Source organism: Fistularia commersonii, chromosome 11 (assembly GCF_037954325.1).
Source record: "Fistularia commersonii isolate RoL2024-O1a breed Wild chromosome 11, RoL_Fcom_v1.0, whole genome shotgun sequence".
Classification (NCBI taxonomy): Eukaryota; Metazoa; Chordata; class Actinopteri; order Syngnathiformes; family Fistulariidae; genus Fistularia; species Fistularia commersonii.
This window is the reverse complement of record NC_141294.1, coordinates 13,733,754-13,756,219: the sequence shown is the minus strand read 5'-3', so window position 1 is coordinate 13,756,219 and position 22,466 is coordinate 13,733,754. Positions and strand designations below refer to the sequence as shown.

Below are 22,466 nucleotides of genomic sequence, written 5' to 3'. Positions count from 1 at the left end.
TTTTAAAATTCAGAAACAGAATCACAGCCTACCTGTAGCCTCGGGTTGATACTGAAGCTCCCAGCCGTTGGGTTCATACAGGCGACATATTGGGTATTGTGTATTTCTTTCAGTGTCAGTTTTTGTCTGTCGTACCTTCAGATGGGACGGGGAAGGATCGTCGAACGGTTGAAAGGTCAAGAGTTGGCAGAGAAAGGCTTCACGCCGCTGCATTTAGTGAGTGGTTCCTCCTTACCAGTGCCCATAATCCAGATGCTGTCGAATCAGGGTGTGAGGCTGCACGGTTCCATAACTGTCAACGGCCGGCATGTTCATATCATCTATAAAGTAGATTAACCTTCTGTTGCCTGCGGGGGAATAGCTTCTGCCAGCCCTCTTCTCTAGTCGTCTCTCTAGGACCCCTGCAAGGGGAAGTTCTACGTTGAGTCGCAAATTACCAAACCGAGCAACGACGTGATGTTTCTGCTCTGTCTGTCTGCCTGCCTGCCTCTCGGTCTGAACATTTCCAGCAGATGGTGCTGCAGTTTACATCATCTGCCGCTCCGAGCCTCTGAACGTCAGGAAAACAACACTCACCCTGCAGCGTCAGGGAGGTAATGTAGTAGTTTAAGGATATTTTTGTAGTGGCGTAACTTTCCGGCAGCATGTCCGACTTGTTCCTGACAAGTGCGGTCTTTCCCACTCCGGCGTTTCCCACCAGCATCACTGGCTGTCTCCTCTCCAGCAACAAGTCCATGAAGTAGTGAAGACGCACCGTCTCGGCTGTGGGTACCAAAACAGCCTGCAATCATAGAAACAGCAGGAAGACAGAGAACAGAAACATACATGGTTATTATGGCTTTCTCTGAGAGTGATTTATTGACAGACATGTGCTCAGTGAATTGTATGTGATTTATAATTTCTTGTATTTCCCCAGTACGCCGCAACTGTTCTGTCATAATAGCATCATTTGCTCAGAACAAAGCCCCGCTAATTATGGCTCAGCGAGAGGCTTTGGAGCATTCACAGCTGTACACAGGAGCATAAAGACAGACAATAGAGCGTGGGTGATAGCTCAAGCCTTGTTGCTCATGCCTTCAGCCCCACACAGTCTGGTATGGGGTGTAGTAGATGGTAATCAGACACAGCAGCAAGCCTATCATCCATCCTTGCACCCCTTCCATAACCTGATGATTTGACTTTACCCTCTCTTATTATGTTCACTCAGGCATACTGACATTTTTAATATGACCGCATTGTTCGTTTTTGGTTATTGTTTCTTTGAAAGTGTCGCCTCTTGTGACCGTTCCGTACAGCCTCTCGGAAGTTTCTTTCCGGGCTTCACGCGGAGCCCTTGGATCGTGTGTGTGTGTGTTGTGCTACTTTACCTGCAACGGGCCGCACTCTTCTGTATCAAAGGGGGGAACGCTATCGCTCCAGGGCAGGAAGCGTTTGCTTTGAGGGTCCAGGTAGTAGTCGAATACGGTCCCCTGCGCCGGTAGCTTCACCGTCTTCATTTCTTTGGTCCACCAGCGGCTAAACTCCAGCCGGTAATCGCAGAGCTCCATCACCAAAACCAAGATACGATACCGTCAACGGATTCGGAAAATGTCAACCGACAGCCCCGCCGTTAGCCAGTTCGGTGAAAGTAATACCTGGTCTTGATACAGGGCCGAGCCAAAAGCCCAAATGCAGGCGAAGGTGAAGTAGGTCTCGTAGAGCTCGCGTGGAGAGTCATAGGGTATATTCTCCGGTGTGAGAAGGCAGTCAAGTAAGGCGCAGAGCGTCTGAGCAAGGAGAGAGCGGCGGGAAAAGGCCTTCAGCGTTTGTACCGTATTTACCGACGTGATGCAAACGCTCGGGTGTGGTGTACCTGCACCATTGAGTTCTCGGGGAGAGGGGTAATCGTCCTGAAGTTGGTTCTCATCTGTTCCAGACAACGAGGGACATATTTTTCAAAGAGTATAGTGAGATGGGCCTTTTCCGTTTGCCGCTCTCTTCGGTCGATCCAGCTGCCCACGTACCTGAACGCAAAAAAAAGAAAAGAAAAAAAAAATCACAGGAACCGCTCCTCAAATTAGCATGGAGCTAACCGGCCACGTCCTGATGGAGTGTGGACACACACACACACACACACACACACACGTGCTTGGGCAGGACACAAAGAGGGGGATGTGAAATAAAAGGACACCGGCATGCTAATTTGTGACCGACGGATGCGGGACGCTGCGAGCGACTCACGGATTCCAGCCCAGGTCCTGCGGGTTGACGTGCAGGATTCCTGCTCTGGACACGGTGGCGGGCGTAGCCATTCGGAGGTGACTGATTTCGAAGACAAGCCTCATTGAGGAGGTGAGAGGCACTCGCTCATTACTGGCCAGAGTCAGGACCTGGAAGATTTTGCGAGGCGCCGCGCTTTAAACGGTGGATGTGATGGACAAGCCACTACCCAAATGCCGGGGGAAACACCTTCATATCTCATCAGCTTTGACAGGCTTGTTTTAGAATATTTTAAGGGTGCGAGATCGGTGCGACATGATTCATCGCTCGGGAAAAAGACCTCCACTCCAGGAAGTGATTGCTGAAGGTGGTGGATTTTTCCTCTATCTATACCACCTAGGTTGCTATGTGTTGCACAATAGTGTATGGATGAAGAGGAGGGAGGTACCTTGTTGTCATCCATCACTGTGTTGAGTGATTCAATCCACATGGGATCAATGTCCCCATCCAACACAATCCACTTAGGTCCGAGGTGGGAGATGTTCGCCTGCTCTCGCATCAGTGATGAAAGCAAACCTTACACAGATGAAAGAAAGCACGCGACGACTGAGATTGCAATTTTTTTGAGCCATAACACTTAGCTTGAGTATCATGTAGCTCTAAATTTTATGATCCATATTCATAATAATCTCTATGTACCGTCTTTCCACTCTCGAGTCGCCGGGTGGATGAAGCCAAACAATTCATCTCTGTCTACTGCCTTGGGATTGAGATCATTCCAGACAGGCTTCATCTTCAGGTTTACATATGTTTTATGTAGAACTCTCAGTATCTGTGGCGAAACAAATATCTAGGGTTGGAAAATGACGGAAGCCATTTCGATTTGACTATATTCCTGGAGCGAAAATTCTAACCGAGCTTTTCCCCGTTCCTGCGTTTCCAACGACGAAGACGGAATGTCTCACGGCCAGGAGCTCAACCAGCTGGATTACCTATCGCAGCAAAGACATTCAATTCATGCTGCGATAATTGTTTTTCTTTTTAATAAGAAACATTACGGCAAATACACGGGTGAACCTTGAGGATGAACGTCTCCTCGGGCTGGAGCCGCAGTTCAACTGTTGTTTTTCGGACAGCCCTTTCAAATTCGACGTCTCTCTCCCGTTCTACCTCCAGACCTGGGAAAAGATCTCCCAGCAGGCCCAAGAAGATTGCGACATCCTCCGCTACAATTTTTGGCAGGTTGAAGTCTCTCAGAGCACGCATCAGGACCTATAAAAACACACACTTTAATTTACATATGCCAGGGGTCGACTCCCTTTACCACTCCAAGAGCCGTCTGAACGAGTTCCCCCGCAGTCAAGAAAACAACTGGAGCCGAAAATTTTGAATTGAATTTAAAATGAACGTACACGGCACATAAAGCTGCTTTTTTTTGCCTTTATGCTGTGTATAAACAAATTATGTGTTGCTTTTTTTTTTTTTAAATCAATGAACGACTGGAGAGAAAACGAAATGGCATTTCTGCGTGCAACAAAACATTTTGAACTCAGAAAAAGGATGCTGGGTCGAAGCAAAAATACTCAATGTCTCTTTGGGTTCTCCTTGTAATCATGAAAAACAAGCCAAATTTAAATGATCCAAAACAAACAAAAGATGCCGTCCTCTCTCTCTGTGCTGACATCCTTTTACTGGCACGTGCAGTCGCTTACAGAGAGCAACAAAAATATTCTAACACGTTTTATCTAAATGTTTCAAATTACATTTTAAAAATGAACCAACTGAAATAAAATGCATTTAGATTAAACACTCGTTAATAATTTTCTAAAGGCCCAGGGAGCCGCCAGTGCTTGTGCTGCCACTGCAGCTGGAAGTGTGTGTAGAAGTCACCTGATCCTCCGGTCGGGCCTTGTCTCTTCTTCTCAGTGCTCCTGCCACAACCAAAACAGACTTGACCGCCCGCAAACCCCAGTCATAATGGTCCTGGAAGACAGCATAGGATTGTATTTGCGTGTTTGTGTTTCTTCAAAATTCTACTGAACGCCATAAAATCCTAGAAAGCATCCTGAAACGCAGCTCTTCCCACCTGCTTGGAGAGCAGCTCTTTGCAGAGAACATAAAGAATGATGAACTTCCTTGCTAAGAGCTTGGCACCACAGAAGCCCTCCGCCACCAACATGATCTCGCAGATGAGCTGAGTGTCGGGTACCACCATGGCGCAGGGCCTGCAGCGGGACCAGGCGGGATCAGCCGGGCAACCCTAGAAAAGGACACTAGAAGATGTCGTCGCTCGCACCTGAACAGAGCCTTGAGGTTCTCCGGGAGCTCCGTCCTGCCCGCGTAGCCGGGGTTCATGGTGATGAAAATCCCCACCGAGGGTTTCAGGACGATGTCCTTATTCAGGAAGAGAAACCTGCGATGTTGCACAGCGACGCGTCGCACGTGATTCGTCATGACACGATGCCGCTCGGCTTCGAGGTTACCTTCTCTTTTTGGACCGAATGGCATCCTGGATGGTTTTCACTTGCACCGCTATCACGGACAGGACATCCGCGGGAATGCGATTGAACTCGTCGAAGCAGCCCCACGCCCCGGTCTGGGCCAGACCCTTGTAGATATTTCCTATCGACTGACCGCAATGATTGAAACTAAATGCGTAAAAACGACAGCTAAAAGGCGGAGGGAATGAGAAGGAGAGGACCGCGCGGTAGAAACCTTGTAGTCCATCTGCTCCGAACAGTTGAATATGTAGACCATGACGCCCACGGCTCTGCCCAAATCCTTGGTGGTCTCGGTCTTCCCCGTTCCGGCCGGACCCGCCGGGGCTCCGCTCATGGTCAGGTGGAGAGACTGAGTCAAAGTGATGTAGCACCTGCGCATATCAGACAGAAATGTCGTTTCTCAATACCGAATTCGACTGGCACGGCGACGCCTGAGAGCGTATCGGGATGCCGAACCTGTCTGTCAGCGGGGTGATGACCAGACGCGGCGTGTTTCCAAGATACTCATAAAGATATGGAAAGTGAGCGTCGCATATGCTGACGGAGCAATGCCGCCGCTGCACATTCCAGCAGTGCCTGAGCTGGGAGAGCCACTGGAAGGTCTGGGAGGTTGTTACCTACAAACACATGACATTTGTGGTCAAAGAAATCTAATTATTATGATCTAGTTTCCCAGTGAGAGTATAGGATAATACTTTATTGATCCCCACGGGGGAAATTCATCAACGATGAATGAGTGTTCTTAAATACATTTCATCAGAATCAATGTGACAGTGAGATGCTGGTTCTTGAATGTAACGCTGAAAAGAATATTATTAATTCATGTTGACCTTTTGCGCAATGAGGCTGGCGATGACATCTCTAGCGTGCACATCAATAGTACATATGGTCATGATCTTCTGTCTGCTGCCTGAGCTCAGCTCGCCCAGCAGCATGCCGATCAGAGAGTTCAGCTGAGAAACCTGCAGGAGATGGGAACAAAAAGATTGAAGGGCTTATCGGAGGAAATAAACTGGAGTTCACATACAGGCTTTTAGCCAGTGGGTAATGATGAAAATGCTGCTGCCTTTAAGTCCCATTTTATTTGCTGTAAAGCGGACGCCGGTGTTGCAAATGGCTCATGATTAGTCCCATAACAACGACCGATTTAGCAGATACAGAGTGCAACGTAAATGAAGAATTTCGCCAACCAAAGTAATGAAAATCTCGCACTTCATTTTCACTAAAACAAAAAAAAATAATAAATAAATAAATAAATAAATAAATAAATAAATAACTGGATGTCTTGCATCCGTCATCGGTCCTGTTTGACAGCAGATCTAATCAGTGCGGTGCAATCTGTTGACGGGAGAGAGACCTTATTAAAACAGCAGCCAAGGACATGCTAACCTTAAATAGCAATGATGAAACTGACAAGAGTGATAATACACACAGCTCCACAAACTCAGCTCGGGTCAGGGAATCTGGCACAATTATAACGGCATTAGGGAAAACGTGTCTATAACTCATAGCTGGACTCTCAGATAACACACGGCTCGGGGTAATGTATGTTGTAAAAATAGAAGATTATTTACAATATTTACTCAAGTTGTGGTCCGCTATTTATTTACCTCAACCGCAGGAGCGTTTTTTTTAACGGAAGTAGATCTAAATTTAAGAGCTGCCTTTATTTAGCGATCTCCTTTCAATGAGCATGAGAAGAGAAACAGCTCCGGCACTCTGTGCACTTATTACATTTATATATTATAATTTATATAAAATAGTATTTATTTATATTTCCCCCTCCTTCCTTATTCCTTGGCTTCAGTTTCTAAAGCAGACTTTGGCATCATCGAATTTTAACTGACCGCCGTCTCGTCTGGGGAACTAATGTCCTGAAAAACCAACTACACTGGTACACCTAACTATTTATTTTTATAGATATTATTTTCAGGTGACTTTCTACTATATTACAATATGTAATGGCTCCTAAACAGTAAGTTCACCATGTAATTTAACACATTAAAAATGAGATGATGATTCAAAACACTGCACCAGTAAATACAAAACATTATTTACATTAAAAACTCCAGACAATAGATGAAAAAAAAAATCACCTTGAGACTTCTTTAACTGAGTTGAGCTTGTCTCTCGAAAAAAGATTGTTGGTCTCATATCGTTGGAATGTTATTAGTACTCCAGACAAATGTGTCTTAATCGGAAAGGCCTTCATTACACCAATATTCATGAAATGTTCATTACTTTTTTTTCTCTTCGGCACAATGTTGCTGAGTTTTTCCAACTGTGCTGGAAACACATTCATCCAACGTTTAAATGAGTTTAAGTGGCTGGCCCAAGTGTGTACCTGTTTCTTGTTGTAGTCTTTCAAAGCAGACTCGAACCCTTCCTCCAGTCTCTTAAACACAATCTCCATGTCGTTGTTCCAGCAGATCTGAGACGCAGTGAGGGCCACTTGGGCCGGGAAGTCAAGAATCCACTGCTCCCTGGGTTTGTCCTCGTACGTGGACACGGCCTCAGACAGATGACCCCTGACACACTCCCTCATGGACTCCTCCAGACGACTCAGCCACGACTCCGCCTGAACCAAAGTGCTATTATCATGGCTTTCGTTCACGCGATTCATAAAATTCATACCTGACATTGAATTCGTGGCTTCTTACCACGCCGCTACAACAACATCCACTCTGGAAAGGAACATACTCCCTCTCCTTGCTGTACATTCCCTCTGCAAGTTTAGGATTAACGGAGAATTCCAGATCCGCCAGGTTGTCGAACAATTTTGAGAGATGGCATGTTACCTTAAAAATAGTACAAAAAGAGGATTACATATTTTGAGGCGCTTAGATGACAGTGAGTTCCACTGCAAGAATAGAAGTATACATCTTTAGGGCGGTTTCCTTTCGACAGAATGTCCAACAAGTCGGCGGATGAAATGAAGTAGAATCTCGGAAATGCGAGTCTTTTTGTTTCCAGATACTCGGAGAGAGCTTTTTCACACAACGCCAGCCTGGTGACACAGGGAAAGAAAAAATATATCACAACAATGGAGAATCAGACATGAAAACCTGTGAAAAACAACATGAACGCATGCCTTCTTTGGAGGTCCTCCAGCTTCTCAAACAGTTTCAGCTTATTGGTGGCCTCAATAACATTTTTGGTCTTGGCACTGTCCGACATTAACTCCTGAGAACAAATGGAAAGAAAAAAAACAAATCAAACATTCAATATCTAAAAACACTGGCTCTCTAAAAAATGTTAAAAAAAAAAACCTGGAGAAATTCAGACCTGAAATTCTGCATTAATGGCACGGAAGCGGTGTGCGTCTGCAGGCAGCTTCTGGCAGATATCGTCACAGCCCACGAATATGCTCTCCAGGTAGGCCCACGTTCTCTGCACCTCCATCCACACCATCAGCACCGAATCGGCCACAGTGAGCTTCTTCTGAAGTTCCACGACTTGGTGGAGAAAGTGGTCCACGTGTTTGCTCTGAAAGATGCTCTGGAGCTGAACCTTTCGGGGAGACCGACAGAAATGTTTGATCCGCCGCCGCGGTGAGGATTTAGAACTTAAAACGTGGACGCTAACGTGTGACGGGAGTCACATCTTGACGGGCTCACGTAATCAGATGTACCCTTTTAATTTCCAAGCGTATTAAACCTCATCAGCATGCTGCGCCACAAAAATGTGGGGGAGGGAAACAGTCTGTTTACACAAAGATGGAGGCACTAAAGTGGCAAGACTTCTAATTGCTGGCTACAACCCCCCGATACATCTGGTGTACATGTACAAAAGACCGCCGCGGTGCAACAATGCCCTGTGTCGGACAGCGGCTATAAATCTGGGAACTCAATGGGGACGGCTCTCCTCTCAGCTGTGCTGTTAGACAGTGAGACGGGGTGGCCCCTTTCTGCATTCTCATCTCTATTCACCACTTAACTAGGAGTGCTTCTCGCAGACAACCGACGCTGGGAATTAGATCTCGCGCTCGACAGCTACTATGCATTTTTCTGCACTCTCAGGTCCGGCATCTCAGCTCATTAGGCGACTCACTTGATGGTCCTCAAGAGTTTCGATGAGTTCCGCATCACATTTGAGAAGAGGCACGGAGGTTTGGTAATGGTCTTCATATGAAAGCTCCATCGATGCCCACATTTGACTTATTTCTGTGACAACCTGTTGTAAAAGACAGAGAAACACTCTCATTACTTCTGCAGCCTCTGTTGTGGGGATTTTACCAGAATCAAACAGTGGACGCTGCCACCGTGGGTTCGATTCTTACATAGAAAACTGTTACAGTTCAAAATCTAAACACGATGAAAATATATTTCAAGACACGCGTGGAATTCATTCCTGCATGACATGATAGCCTGTTTGCGGTTGGACAGAGACACACATTTGGAAATGCTCTCACAACTATCATCATTATGAGCCGCTAATAATTATGCTAAAGCTGGTCAATTTATTTTTCTACTTGCAAAACGATAGTGCTGTTAGGCTGTACAGCAGCGCTGCCTCACTCGTTTGCACGTGTCACGCTCTGATTCCATCTATTTTAATCCCCGTTGGTGTCACTGCACTCGCATTCTGTTTATTTTTGTCACTGTTTCTGTTCTTATCCTTGTTGTTGTTTTGGTTGAGTACTCTCACCTTTGCTGTTTTTTTTCCCCATTCTGTTGTTTATTTTTATCCTTGTTGTTGTTGTTTTGGTGGTCTATTCTCATCCTTGCTTTTCTCTTTGTTTTTCTGTTGTCTATTTTTGTCCTTGTTCATTTTGCTGTCTTTTTTTGTTGGTGCCTTTTGCTATCTTTTAATTGTCTCTTATCTATATTTATACTCATTTATTAATATTGTTATTTTACCGACAAAACAATGTTCCCTATGGGTATCAATATAGTGTTATTTTATCTTATCTTGTCAAAATAACCAATCTGCAATCCGAGTCCCAGGATGTGTGAGGCAGTGCAGATACTCAGGTGAACTGCAAGCACTGAAAAGTTTGGGCTGAAGGACAATTCGAATAATAATAGTGCAAATAAAAATGACTGTGTTTTCAGAGCAGCCATGGACACACTAGATGCAGCGTGACCAAGCTGTTGAAGCAGAGATCTGCACCAGCTGGGACCAGATGATGCTGCTCCACTGCTCCCAGGAGCAGAGCCTGCGACGCTGAGATTTCTCTTTTTAAAACACTTGGAGAGACTTGGAGAAAAAAAGGAACCTTTTCTATGGCCATTTCTTTGACCGCCTTGTCCACAATATTGCGGACTTCTTCTTCGAACAGGTGAAGCTGCAGAGCCAAGAGGTCCTCCAGCGTGGTTCTCTCGGTCACGGTGAAGTCCGTCTGTTTGAAGGGAAAGGAGCGGTGACGAGGAAGAAGACCACCTCAATGTCGAGGAAAGCGGAACGAGATCGTTCCTGCACCTGTGTGGTTCTAATCAGCTGCGCCCAGTGGCGCTCCCGGATGGCCAGGTTCTGCAGCTGACTCACGGCCCGCAGCGACGTCAGAACGTTCTTTACATGAAGGTCTAACCCGGAATACACATCCCATGTGCGAGCCTCTTTGTCAAGCTTCCGTATGTCCTACACAAACAGAAGGTAGGTAAACCTAATTAGTTATTAGAGGCATCTGTTACGAACAGCAATGGTGCATGACGGCAAAACAGCAGGAGAGACACGCTGGTGTGATGTAGCACTGTGGGTGACCTCACCTTGGCAAACCTCCTCAATTCTGCATCCATCTGGTCCACGTTTATCTGCCTCCACTGGGTCATTGTCCAGTTTTCCACACTGGTCTGTAAAGATAAAGACTTGAGCGCAGCGGTCAATGGGCTGCGGGTACTTAAAGGGAGCATTTAGCGGCTTTCAAAGAATCAATGAGACCCTCCAGTAAGACAGGCCAGTCAAGTTATTGAGTTATGGGCACCGCGGCCAGACAAAGAGGACTTCAGCCGGCTTTCCATTTCCTCAAAACGAGTGCCATTTTAAGTTTTTCATTCACTCTACGTCGCTTACTTGCACAAATATCACCATGTCCCACAGTTCTTTGAGGACTCTGATCTCGTGTTTGCAGAGCCTGATGTCTCTGTAATCGGGGATCGTCACGTCAAACAGCTTGGTGGACTCCTGCAGCTCTGCCAGCTCTCTCTCCATGTCTCGGATCGCTTTCTCAGACTGGAAAACAACACACGTGCGTCACACCAAGGGGACAACGTGGCGTGGATCTGATCCGGTCCTCAATAAGGTCTTACTCTCTCCAGACTGACGTAGGGATCGGCTGTTTTGTAACCGAAAGGTGCGGTCGCCCTGAACATCTCCCTGAACTGGCTTTGTTTCACCTGTAAAAAGAGCAAAACCAATTTCGCGACTTTCGCTCACGGAGCAATATGATACATTCCGAGATACAGGCCCACGCTGGAAATTAGACTTGTCACCTCAAATGCCATCAGATGTCTTCGTATGACCTTCACTTCCTCCGTTTGCATGGGTGAAACTTCATGTCTCACTTTCACGGCCAGCTTTTTAGCCTCGCTCCATTTTTCAGGAAGCTCCTACAGCAAATGCAGTATTTGTACTCAAGATGTGAAGACAACAGCAAAGCGTGAGGTGTGCTTGCACCGCTCCCTTCCGTACCTCCAGCTGAGAATAAACCTGGTCCGGTATGGTCACTCCGTATCTTTCCAGGAGGATCATTGTGTCTCGAAGAGGTCCAAACATCTCGTCCGTGGCGGTCTGCCTGTCTCGTATAGCCACGAGGTGGCTCATGACTTCCGCCAAACCGCGGCGGCTTCCCGCGGTCACGGGTTGGACGAGCCCTTCGATGGCGGCGCGGATGAAATCCTGCAACTCGCCAAGACTGAGGAGCAAACCGGACAGAGGACGACGCCGGTTAGTCGGTAGTTTACATATTTATCCGCCGAGGACATCTTACCTGTTGGTGACGTATGTCAGCAGGTGTTCCTTGAAAAGCCAGCTCCACTTCTTGATGGTGTTCAGAAGACTGGCTTTGAAGAGCTTGACATCAACCCGAAACCACCCGTCAAACACCCGGAATTCCTCAAGCTTGCAGGTTTCGGAGTACAGATGCTCGTAGTGATCTATCTGCAAAGGTAAAGAGGTCGGCACGTGCGCAAAGGGATTTAAGAATTCTACGCAGATTCAGAGCAAAGGCTGCACCAAACAACCACAACACACACACACACACACACACACACACACACACACACACACACACTACTACACTAGCTTAGCAACCCTGGGCAGCTGCTGTCCACATTTATGTATGCACTGTTTAATGATTCAATGTCCATTTCTACTGTCTTTTTGTACCTCATAACTTATGATCTGAACATTTCTATTAGTAAGTGACGGCCACAGTTCCTGCCTGTAGTCTTCTACATTTACCCTAATTTCTGGACAAGAAGCCGCTTTTTTTTTTTCCACATGCTTTGAGCACTGCGGCTTCAACAACGATGCGGCTAATTCATGGATTTTTGGGGGCTAACGAGCTTCACGCCACCAAAACATTTAGCCTCGTCACATCGGACCAATGAAATGGCCATGAAATTCTGAGGCTTTTAATAGTTTTAGTGCGCAGGAGGAAGACTGAGATAGCGATCCGCTTGAGTCAGACAAAGCGGGGATAGAAAATGGATGGACTTTTCCTTGTTATTTATTACTCATCTTTTTCATCAGCCGTGTTACAGGCACTGTTTTGAAAAAGCATTTCCAGTACTTTTTTGTGGCGGTTACGGCTACGTATTGAATTAAAAGTTTAAAAATAATGTTTATGTAAATATCTCATGTTACAAAATGGACACTTGCGGCCTATATATGTGCACCGATTTATTTTGCCATTTTTAGCCGTTGTGGCTTCTATTCAGATGCGCTCAGTCTGAAAAATACAGTAATGATACATTCATAGTACCCTATCTGTGAATCACTTGTAAGTTATTGACATATATATACCATGTACATCCTGTTCATTGGTCTATTATATCTGCACCTGCTGCTCTTTTGCACCTCTGGTCAGATGCGCTGACAAAACTTAAACTCGGCACCTGTTCTTTGAAGGTGTCTATGGTGGGCGGGCTCTCCGGGAGGACGTCCGCTCTGTCGGCCTCCGTCTCCTCAGCTGTGAGAGCGCGTGCATAGAGAAGAAACTGGCGGAGAAACTCCACCCGGTCCTCTTGCCACAAATGAGCGAAGCAGTCAAACTTCCTCTGGTAATTTACGACTTTCTTGAGAACGCTGTCAACTCGTTCCATTATTTCCTGTCTCAGGTCCAACAAGTCCAGCATGTCATCCATCACATCCTGCGCGGGTTGCATCATGACAAACATGAAGAGAAGAAGTTAGGATTTGCAGAATACCCTATCATGCCATACATTTAGAGGACACCCACATTCACAGCTGGCACGCGTTCAAGGGAGCGCTAGCCGCTAGCGTTTGGTTTGCCAGCTCTATTGTCCTTTAACTGTCGTGGAAACTGCCTTTGCCCAGATTCTAGGGGTTGGGAAGTGATTTGAGCGTAGCCACATTTCCTCAGAGTGGTGCCTGCCCGCAGCGGAGTTTAAAGATGTAAAATTTAGCCGCAACAGAGCAGCTGAAGTGCACTGGAAGCCTGGCAGTGGTTAAATCGTCAAATTAGCCCACCTGACGCAGGACTTCTCTGACTAACAAGTCTCCATTCTGTGGCACGGAGATGGACAAGGGGTTCCTGTGTTGGTGTTAAGATGTGTAAAAGGTTGGGGACTATTCTTTCTTTTTGCCATGAACCCTGAGCAGTGAAGTCGACGTGAAGGCCTGTTCAGGGGCAGTCAAGCTAGCTCGCCATAAATGACATTTTTATTCCAAGACAATGTAACAACGTGTGACGCTGCATCGGAGATGTATGAAGGCAGCTGTCACACGCTTCTCACATTGGGTTTTGCGTATTCCTAAAGAATTGTTTCAGATTCTTTTAAAAAACCCTGAATGATGTTGAGAGCAGTTGACCGACCGTCAAAGAGATATCTGCAGCAGTACCTGATAGCTGTCCGCATCAGACTGGCTGGACACCCGGCTGACATTTGCAGAAGTCTTGAATATATCCGCGACCAGTCCTTCTACCAAGTCGTAGAGGCCGTCTCCTGAGTCCCGCTCCAGCGAGGGAAGGAAGACCACACCTGAACTATTGAGCATCAGCTGAGCCTCAAAGAGAGGAGCCTGGTTGGGCCACGACACCATGTTGCTCATGAAAAAATGGAGCGAGTGGTTGATGTAGCTGAAGAGCCCCTCGACCACCATCTCGTCGATGTACTCCAGGTAGGACCGCCACGCATCTGAAGCGGCGTCGGCGTGGAAGAGAACCATGTTCTCCTGTAGAAATGACCAGATCAGGGAAATGATGCGGAGACAGTCACAGTCTTTCTAAAATTCAGAATTTCACCTCCATTTAAAGGAATATTATTCCAATGCATTTATCTGAAATACAAATTTATGGTAAACATATAGAGTAGAAATATGAAATGAGTTAGAATGGGAAAAACCCACAAGTACCTGCACAAGCGTATGGATGGACGCGCCATCCCTCTTTATTGAGCTGTATATCTTGCTAACACGGTCTGGCCTGTCCTCCAGCTGAATAAGCAACCCTTTCTTATTGTCTCTTCTGCAAAACATGGCTTGTTTGGTCCACCTCTTCATCATGGCCTGGATGGCGTCACGGTTGTCCTTGGCCGCACCGACTCGGCGCGCCAGGCTTCGCACCATGTCTTTGGTGGCGCCGATGAAGCCCCAGCTCTCCCGGTCTTGCCACGTCAGGTCGGTCTCGGCTCTCGACAGCTGCAGGTCTATCGACAGCAGCTCCGCTCGGATCAGGGGAAGCTCCACCTCCAGCAGCGTCTGCTTTATCCGGTTGTACCACTGCACGATGAGCTCCAGACTGCTCACATACTGGAAAGCGTCGCGGAGAGCAGTGCGTTTACTGAGGTGCGGCCCATGCCAACCACATGTTGATGGCGTGAGCAGGATCGTGTTCCTTACCTTTGCGAATAAGCCGCGCATCTCATAAACGGTCATGGCGGCAGCCGGGATGTTGACATGACTGAGAGTCTGAATGTACTTGACATCTTTCAAGACCTCAATCAGCTAGAGATTCAAAGGAAACGTTATTTTTTCCACATAATTCACGGTGAGCCGGTGATAAAAAATTTTCTTCTCAATCAATCAAACCCTACAGAGAATACATTAGTTAAATGAAATAGCCAAGAAGGGGAATGTTGTGGTGAAAAACAGCAAGGTGAGGGTCTGCGCACTATGCATTATGATAATAACAATAATAAAACACTTAACAGGCTTTTTCAGAGTTAAGATCATTTAACGTGACCTAAAGGAAAGTCTATCAAAGTTATCTGGTCACTTGGTCCTTGGCTTATAAATGTGCTTGTTTATTCGACACAGCAATGAAAAGAGTCAGGATTTCGAGGCAACAAACAAAATCGCAAGACATTGAATAATAAAATATAGGTGAGCTGTAAGTCAGCAGTTCCTGTACAGTTGTGTGTTACTGTACAAGCTACCGTACAGTTGTCGAGCATCACGTGGAGGACTTCCTCCAATGAACAGACCTTTGGATTGAAGTTGACGGAGATCAGGCTGTGGCAGTCACTCCTGGAGATGAGGGGTTGGTTGAGGTTCATCTGGCAGGACTCCTCCAAACCGCTGCACCACTCTGAGTAAGCGTCTTCTTCATATTGGTCCAACAGACTCAACATTTCCTTGTACATGTGATACTCCTCCATCATCTCCACACCTCCTGCTGGCCTGAAAAGACACAATGTTTTCTGCCTCTGCACCATCCAGCATTTATTCATGATATTATATATTCATTTCGTGGAAACGGTCACAATGGACTAACGTCTCAAACAGAGATCTGAGTTTTTCCCACGAGCTTTGAATGCGCTCCCTGAGCATTTTCGCCCATTTTAAGGCTCCAGATTTGTGGGCCGAGTTCTTTGGCAAGCCATTCTCCATCTGGAAGCAGAGCAAGAACGGTGAGGCGCTGCAGAGCGAAAAATACTAGGACATAAAATTCACAATATTTCACAGGGTTACCTTGACGAGCTGTGTTTTGAACAGCAATTTACATTTCTGCAGCTCCTCTCTGAATTGCTGCTGCAGCAGGAGGAAGCTGGGACTGAATATGCGCCTGATTTGCTCTCTCTCAAGGAAAGGTCCAACGACCGTTAGCAACTAAAAACACAAGAGACACCGTTGAAGCTGAGACTGCGTTCGCTTGTAGAAGACTCTCGTTCGACACCCTTACTTTGAATGCAGACTCCAGTCCTGAGCAATCTTTAAAAGCCAAACAGAGAAGGCTGGCAAATCGGCATTCCAGGTCCAGAATGTTCACTTTGAAATCCTTGTACTTTTTTTCAAAATCCTTACAGCGGGAGCACATATTCATCAATGACGTGTTATTTTTAGATTGTTTATTGAGAAGGTGATACTGTATTGGAGTGGAGTATCTTCCACAAGAATTCACCTCAGAGTAGCAGTCAGGCGGGTTGTTGTCACCGTGTCTCAGCAGCTGACAGTAGTGTTTGAATTCTCGGTACATCTGAGCAACGTGCTCACCGTAGAGCTTGCCTTTGACCCCACCAAATTCCAGTTTTTCCATCCTCCTGTATTCCAGCAATATTTCAAATAAATCCTGCAAAAGGGAACGCGTAATAAAGGACCACAAAACTAGATGAAGGCAAATCCTCAGGTGAGTCAGTACAAAGATGAACGTAAAACCCCACCTCCAGCTGCAGCATGCGATTCAGAAACCGGTTGAAACGTGTAAAAATCCTGGCAGATGGGAAATCCCAGGGTGCTTGTCTCGCATGGCTGACCAACCTCTCCCTCTGTGTCTGGTAACTCGCTTTGAAACATCTGAAGACTTTTATTACCTTCTTCACCATTTCGAGACTTTCCTCTGGGTCCTCTATGAGTAAAAGATCAGCAGAGAGGTATGCAGATGCCTAGAAGATAGAAATATGTACATATGTATCAGTGAGATATGAATGTCTCATAGCCTTAGTGATGAAGTGAAATGAGACGGCTGAAAGACACCAGCAACAGGGATGTGTGACGTGAGATAAGCTAACGCCACAATTCCAAATCTATTGCATCTTCTATTTATTCCAGGACTAAATAATGAACATGAAATGACCACGTGAGGCCTATGTATCATTTCTGTTTGGTGTATTAGACACATGAATCATACTCAAGTGGCAGCACCCAAACCGCGTTAACTCTTAGGAAATAGCCTGCGTTGAATTCAAACTCCCTCTTCGTCTCTACCCGGGGAGGATCCAGGCACATTTCCTGCCTGCATCCAAGCGAAAAGACAACAGATGCAGTTTTTCTACAGCTTCAGTTCTTGCCTGTTCAATAAGAAGATTGCAGAGTTCTTGAAGTAATACCACAATCCTCCCTGGTTTTTGATAAGCACGGCAGTGGGTCCAGACGAGAGCTAGCATGTGAAACACTGAGGGCGTGAAGGTCTCAAAGTGCACAAATCCTTCCTTTTCCAGTCGGGAGAGTTGAGCGCACAGCGGCTGCAGATGGAGGTCAACGTCCTGGGCCTCCAGCAGCGCTTTTGACAAGAAAAAATATTTTCGATTTCAAATAAAAGCAACACGCTCCTCCGGCCTGGAGAGGAAAAATCCGCCCTGGTTTTTACCGTTAGAGACTTTTCCAATTAGAGTCTTGATTGCAGGATGATAGCTGCTCTCCATCATCTCTAACATCTTTGCCATTTTCTGAACAACAGGACTCTGAAGCTGAAGGCGAAGGTACAAAGATCTTGACTAAGATAAATCAATGTTAAGGGGTGAAGGCGAGAGCAAATTTCATCCGTATCAGTGATCGAGACAAAAAGGAGCATGCCTGGTGATAAACGTGCTGAATATTGTTCTTCCTGGAAGCCCAGAACTTGATCTCAGCATCGGGCCCCGGATGACCGGCCGTCAGAAGCAGGTCTGATGAATCCTCCTTTAACATTTTCTGGATCAGGTTGGTCCAGCTGATGACCTGGGTCTCGATGGCATGTCCCAGTGCCCTGTCGTACCTGAGAATCAATACGCACCTCCTGCGTGTTTCATTGTTCCTTAAACCGATGAAATAATCCATTTAGAATAGGACGTCTGCTTACATTTCGAAGGAGCCGGGAACATTTTCCATCCAATCGGTTTCAGCCGGGAGAGGGAGGTAAGATTTCCCTAAAATCTGCCCTCTTACCACTGACGTTTTACTGCACACGCTCTCGGCGTGTCGAATAATATCTTCAGACATGAGGTTTGGCCACGTACGGTGGTTCACGCTGTTCGACAACAACGGGACCCAAACCTGTGGGAGAAATCAAACACCAAAATGAGAAATGAAGCAGTAAATTGCCCGGTGAGGCGCTTGTAGGGTGGAAGATAACCTGCTCCATCATGCAGGACAACTGCAGCAGTGGCGATGGAGACAGGAGACCAAAGAGGAGAAGTTCTCGGTAGTTTTCAGAATCAATGGGGACTTTCCGCTTCTTCAGTGTGTAGATTTGCTTGTTTGGGACCACACACGGGGCCTGGATTGGGGGAGAAAAACAAATCATCACAAGATAAAAGTGGGTTAGGTCTGGATCCAGATGACTAACTACCGTAATGTCAGCATACGCACTCACATTAGCTAGCTTATGCGTCAACGTGTGGGCAAACGAGATATTTAGCCAAGGAGAAAGCTGGGTTTAAACACGACCGTACCTCCCTGGTGGCAACGAGACAGCCCCTTTTCGTCGTAGAGAAATAGGCGACGTTGTCGTTCTCGAATAAATCTTTTAGGAGTTTTTGAAAGTCCTGGTTGACGGCGCTTTTCTCCCACGTCTGGCGGCGCAGCGGCAGCAGCGCACACACTTTCTCCCCGACAAACTTCACCCGGGCGTCCTCCAGGAACGGGGTTACACTCTCCTCGTCCGACATGGCGAGGGGAAACCACGGCGTTTATCTCCAAGACTACTTTTAAAAAATACCCAACAGACGAAGCGTTTATGTTGTTTTGTTTTTTTTTAAATCAAACATTCCCGTGTACAGGAGTACTGTGTCGGGGCGGGCTAGCATCTTGTTGCCTAGCGACCGCTAATCTCCTCAATCACTGCAGCTGGGAAGTTTATCCGGAAGCCCCGGGGACGAATAAGACAAAATAAACAAGGATAAATCGCTCGCCCTTCGCCTTTTTTTTAACAATTAAACTTACGTGTTTTCTTTGATTTCGCTGAATGTATTTTGTTTAAATATCAACAATCGCTTCGGTATGTTTGAGCCGGAAAGAGGCGCGAGCCTTGAGTTTAATCCCGATTGGTCAGTACATGTGTCAATCAAATGACATCCGGTCAGCTGACAGCTGGCCGAAGACAAAGCCCCGCCCCCATGATGGAGACGTTGACTTGTTGACGTCCATTGCAGAGAAGGTGTTCATCTTTGCATCTCTGGCTTGGTTTCTCACACCGCCTTCAAGAAAATGACAAGATTCTCATCATGTGCTTTATTTCTTTATTCATTTTAATTCCAAGTTGGAAGCCGCACGCGGTGCCGCTGACATTTCTGGAAGCATCCCATGCAAATGCAAAGAGGGTGTAAAACTAAGACCTTATTTTGTGTCACTTCTGAAAATGAACTAATGGATCAGATCGATTTTGGGGAATCAGTGTTGGATGGAGGGAAAGAGGACAGAAAGTGAGCTGAAAAAATATTGTCTTTTAAGGGGCCGCAGTGATGGTGGAGTTGCAGATTCAGAAAAAAGGGGCAATTGGGGCGCACATGAGGTAGCAGCATTGAATAGCTACCATTAATAAATATATGGGCGAATATGCATATAATTCAGGTATGATAAATAAGTGTACGTAATAGTGCAAATTGTACCACTGGTATGAGACCCCAAGGCTGCAGTTCTTCAGGCCCCAGTGTAGCCCTGGAGCCCATGTTACCAGGTCTTTTGTGCTTGCTTTTATCCCACAACGCATATCGATTTCAAAATAACAAACAACCTATATTTATCGGCAGGCTTATGTGAGCCGACTGTGATTTTCCTGACATATACATGTAAAAAAAAGCCGTTTTCTGCTTTTGCACATTTTCTGCTTTTGAAATCAAGGTTAAATCAAACTACCTTCTATCTATGTCGATCACATGGGTATCATTTATTTCCTTTTTCGGGGAAGAGACAAGGGAAGCGAGCCTGACGGATTCCACAGGTGCAGGTGGCGCCACCATTTTGGACACCATCAGCATGACAAGACCACGCGCGAGGAAAAATTGCCTGCCGGTTGCTATGGCGCTAATAACAAGTTACAAGCGATGCACTCAAGCGGTTAAGGCAGCTCCTGATGTAATCCACATGCTCATTTTACTCTGAAAAATCAGCACAGATGTTAACACGGGTGAGAACACGAGTCACTCCATTAGCTCCGGAGCCTGGCGGCGAACGGGTCGATTGCATCGCGACCACCTTGTCAATATGCAAAGAGATACATTTCAGCAGGTGATTATTAAAATCGTCCGCAATCGCGGACATGCCTCTTTCCCTTGTTCATCACAATTCAACCTCAATCTTAATAATGCAACGCGGACCGTAAATCAATTTCAGAGCGGGCGCGTTGACACCGCGGAAGAGCGCGAGGCCGATGACACGCGTCAGCCCTCCACCCGGCCACCGACAAGAACTCGGGAGAAAAACGCCGCCGTTTCAGCCTGGCACAACATCAACCACCTCCGCCGTTTTCCTGCCAAGACCTGTTACGCTGCTGAGCTAGCCCTGCTCATATATCTCCTCCGCCTGCCTCCGCAAAGAATGCGCTTCAATCTGACAGTCAATACAACTTTATTCATCTTTCTGACACGCCGCATAATAACTTTTCCCTTGATTAATCTGTCAATTAACAACATCGCGGCCTCCGCAATCTTACCTGTGTTTGTTCTCTTATTGTACGTGTTGCACTTTACGTTCTGACCTTCATCATTTGCGCCGGGTCCATTAGTAGTACCAAGCGGACCCTGTCCGTCCCGCAAGCGCCGGCAAACGGGCGACCGAGACGAAAATAAGTTATTTTTGGTTCGGGGGTTCACAATTTCTGTACACTCAAGCAAAGAGCTTCACGGGTTATTTGATTAGGATAAAGAAGGGCTGAGACAAAGCTCTATTCCTTTTGCTGCTTCCTTTCGCTTGGAAGCAAAACCGCAACGGCGTTTTACTCCACAACACTGAAGACTATACTGGCTTGCTGATTTTATTTTAGCTCAAAAGGTTTTTTTGTTTAATAGATTACACTTTATACTTTTACACCTCGGAGTTGATTTATTTTTTGTATTTTCAGCTAGCTTGTCACTGTCTTGTCCTTGTATGTCTTGCTGCTGCTGCTGCTAAACAATTAATCATTAAAGTGCACCTCATCTCATCTCACCTCATCCTCACACACTCTCCGCCGCCGCTCGGATTCAGCTTCTTCCTAAAACGTCTTCTTTTCAAACATCTCACACAGGCCGCTCTTTTTTTCGGTGAACTTTGCGATTCAACGCGGAAGACGCCATCTTTGATTTTTGCAGAACAACCCCCAGCCCACCTCACCCCGCGACGCGCAAAACCATCTTTCAATCTCTTTTCCCATTTGTCAAAGGAGCCGAAGCCCGCTGCTACCGCAGCCCTACATCTAATCGATATTCCATCATTTATCAGTATCATCAGGAGTGCCATTATCCACGGGAGAACATCTGTTGTTCCTCTTTGGATAGCAAGCAAATTACCCCGCGGCGGCGAAATACAAAAGGGTGGAGGTTCTATAAATGTCAGTCAGATGTGACCTCGGGGTGGACGTCCACTCCGCCACGACGCCCTCTGCAGGACTCTGTCAGGCTGATAGAGCTATTTATTTGTATTTACTGCGTGGACGGAGTCACACCCTCCTCCGCCGTGGCCGTCTTTCATCGCGGACGCAGGCCGGGCCTTTTTGGAGGGACGACCCCGCCTTCCCGCTCTCCCGCTCCCCTCCCACCACCACCACCACCACCACCCTCGCCGCCGTTTTCACGAGATAAATTTGAAAGAAACACTAAAGTTCCAGGGGAAATGAACACTCGGAGTGTTGGGTCTCGGCACAGCTGCAGCCCTCTGGAGCCGTCAGTATCAGCGCTGTCCTGTAGAGGGCACTGGCTTTTCTCTTTTGGTGGAACCTCCTGTAGATCCTGCAAGAAAACAGTTTGTCAACGTGAGCCTGTGTGTCTTCTGCGTTTGATAGATAGATAGATAGATAGATAGTTCGACTGATTGATTGACTGACGGGATGACGTTCAATTAAATACATGCATACATTTCCACGCGGTGCGATCCGCACCTAAAGACGGACGGACGGCTACATATATTTATATGGAATCATTTCAGTCTAATGTTATTAATTTAGACCTAAGTGGATGCGAGCAGCTGTGACAAGTCCAGACATCAAACTGTAAGCCATATTTAACAGCACGGGCACGTCATGGGGGAGCACGCTCCATGCCTCCGTTGTTTGGTGACCTCCCCTCCATAGCTATAATAATTGACCGCATTGACTCAATAATAATAGCTTGTCAGTCACTCCGTCACAAGTTGTCGCTCCACCTGTCTCCGGAAATAAAGACACGATAAACTAGTTTCGATGTGTTGGTGGCAAACAATAGCGAAAAATAAAGGAAAAAAAAAAAGAAAAAAGTGGAATTTTGGCCGGCGGTG

The 22,466-nt window shown here is 46.5% G+C and overlaps 1 protein-coding gene across 1 annotated transcript in view; it reads right to left on the bottom strand.

The window, feature by feature from the left end:
• LOC147229574 (dynein axonemal heavy chain 11) overlaps positions 1 to 17,491 on the bottom strand; it is a 38,225-nt gene extending 20,734 nt beyond the window's left edge. The window contains exons 1-44 of the mRNA XM_086155082.1: positions 17,410 to 17,491; positions 17,111 to 17,322; positions 16,484 to 16,705; positions 16,225 to 16,392; positions 16,006 to 16,122; positions 15,795 to 15,932; positions 15,598 to 15,713; positions 15,308 to 15,527; positions 14,724 to 14,828; positions 14,238 to 14,633; positions 13,725 to 14,057; positions 12,758 to 13,012; positions 11,629 to 11,798; positions 11,331 to 11,553; positions 11,132 to 11,248; positions 10,949 to 11,035; positions 10,713 to 10,871; positions 10,409 to 10,492; positions 10,122 to 10,280; positions 9,919 to 10,041; positions 8,751 to 8,873; positions 7,986 to 8,210; positions 7,792 to 7,883; positions 7,581 to 7,707; positions 7,361 to 7,498; positions 7,045 to 7,278; positions 5,531 to 5,662; positions 5,157 to 5,317; positions 4,915 to 5,071; positions 4,683 to 4,828; positions 4,496 to 4,612; positions 4,286 to 4,424; positions 4,090 to 4,182; positions 3,277 to 3,471; positions 3,114 to 3,191; positions 2,899 to 3,031; positions 2,648 to 2,775; positions 2,221 to 2,369; positions 1,853 to 2,003; positions 1,635 to 1,766; positions 1,368 to 1,541; positions 577 to 781; positions 236 to 401; positions 33 to 135 (exon numbers count right to left, since the gene is read on the bottom strand). Of these exons, the coding sequence (XP_086011208.1) occupies positions 33 to 135; positions 236 to 401; positions 577 to 781; positions 1,368 to 1,541; positions 1,635 to 1,766; positions 1,853 to 2,003; positions 2,221 to 2,369; positions 2,648 to 2,775; positions 2,899 to 3,031; positions 3,114 to 3,191; positions 3,277 to 3,471; positions 4,090 to 4,182; positions 4,286 to 4,424; positions 4,496 to 4,612; positions 4,683 to 4,828; positions 4,915 to 5,071; positions 5,157 to 5,317; positions 5,531 to 5,662; positions 7,045 to 7,278; positions 7,361 to 7,498; positions 7,581 to 7,707; positions 7,792 to 7,883; positions 7,986 to 8,210; positions 8,751 to 8,873; positions 9,919 to 10,041; positions 10,122 to 10,280; positions 10,409 to 10,492; positions 10,713 to 10,871; positions 10,949 to 11,035; positions 11,132 to 11,248; positions 11,331 to 11,553; positions 11,629 to 11,798; positions 12,758 to 13,012; positions 13,725 to 14,057; positions 14,238 to 14,633; positions 14,724 to 14,828; positions 15,308 to 15,527; positions 15,598 to 15,713; positions 15,795 to 15,932; positions 16,006 to 16,122; positions 16,225 to 16,392; positions 16,484 to 16,705; positions 17,111 to 17,322; positions 17,410 to 17,485 (6,978 nt within the window). The 5' untranslated portion in view covers positions 17,486 to 17,491. The remainder of the gene's footprint in view (positions 1 to 32; positions 136 to 235; positions 402 to 576; positions 782 to 1,367; positions 1,542 to 1,634; positions 1,767 to 1,852; positions 2,004 to 2,220; positions 2,370 to 2,647; positions 2,776 to 2,898; positions 3,032 to 3,113; positions 3,192 to 3,276; positions 3,472 to 4,089; positions 4,183 to 4,285; positions 4,425 to 4,495; positions 4,613 to 4,682; positions 4,829 to 4,914; positions 5,072 to 5,156; positions 5,318 to 5,530; positions 5,663 to 7,044; positions 7,279 to 7,360; positions 7,499 to 7,580; positions 7,708 to 7,791; positions 7,884 to 7,985; positions 8,211 to 8,750; positions 8,874 to 9,918; positions 10,042 to 10,121; positions 10,281 to 10,408; positions 10,493 to 10,712; positions 10,872 to 10,948; positions 11,036 to 11,131; positions 11,249 to 11,330; positions 11,554 to 11,628; positions 11,799 to 12,757; positions 13,013 to 13,724; positions 14,058 to 14,237; positions 14,634 to 14,723; positions 14,829 to 15,307; positions 15,528 to 15,597; positions 15,714 to 15,794; positions 15,933 to 16,005; positions 16,123 to 16,224; positions 16,393 to 16,483; positions 16,706 to 17,110; positions 17,323 to 17,409) is intronic.
• Positions 17,492 to 22,466: the final 4,975 nt, after the last annotated feature.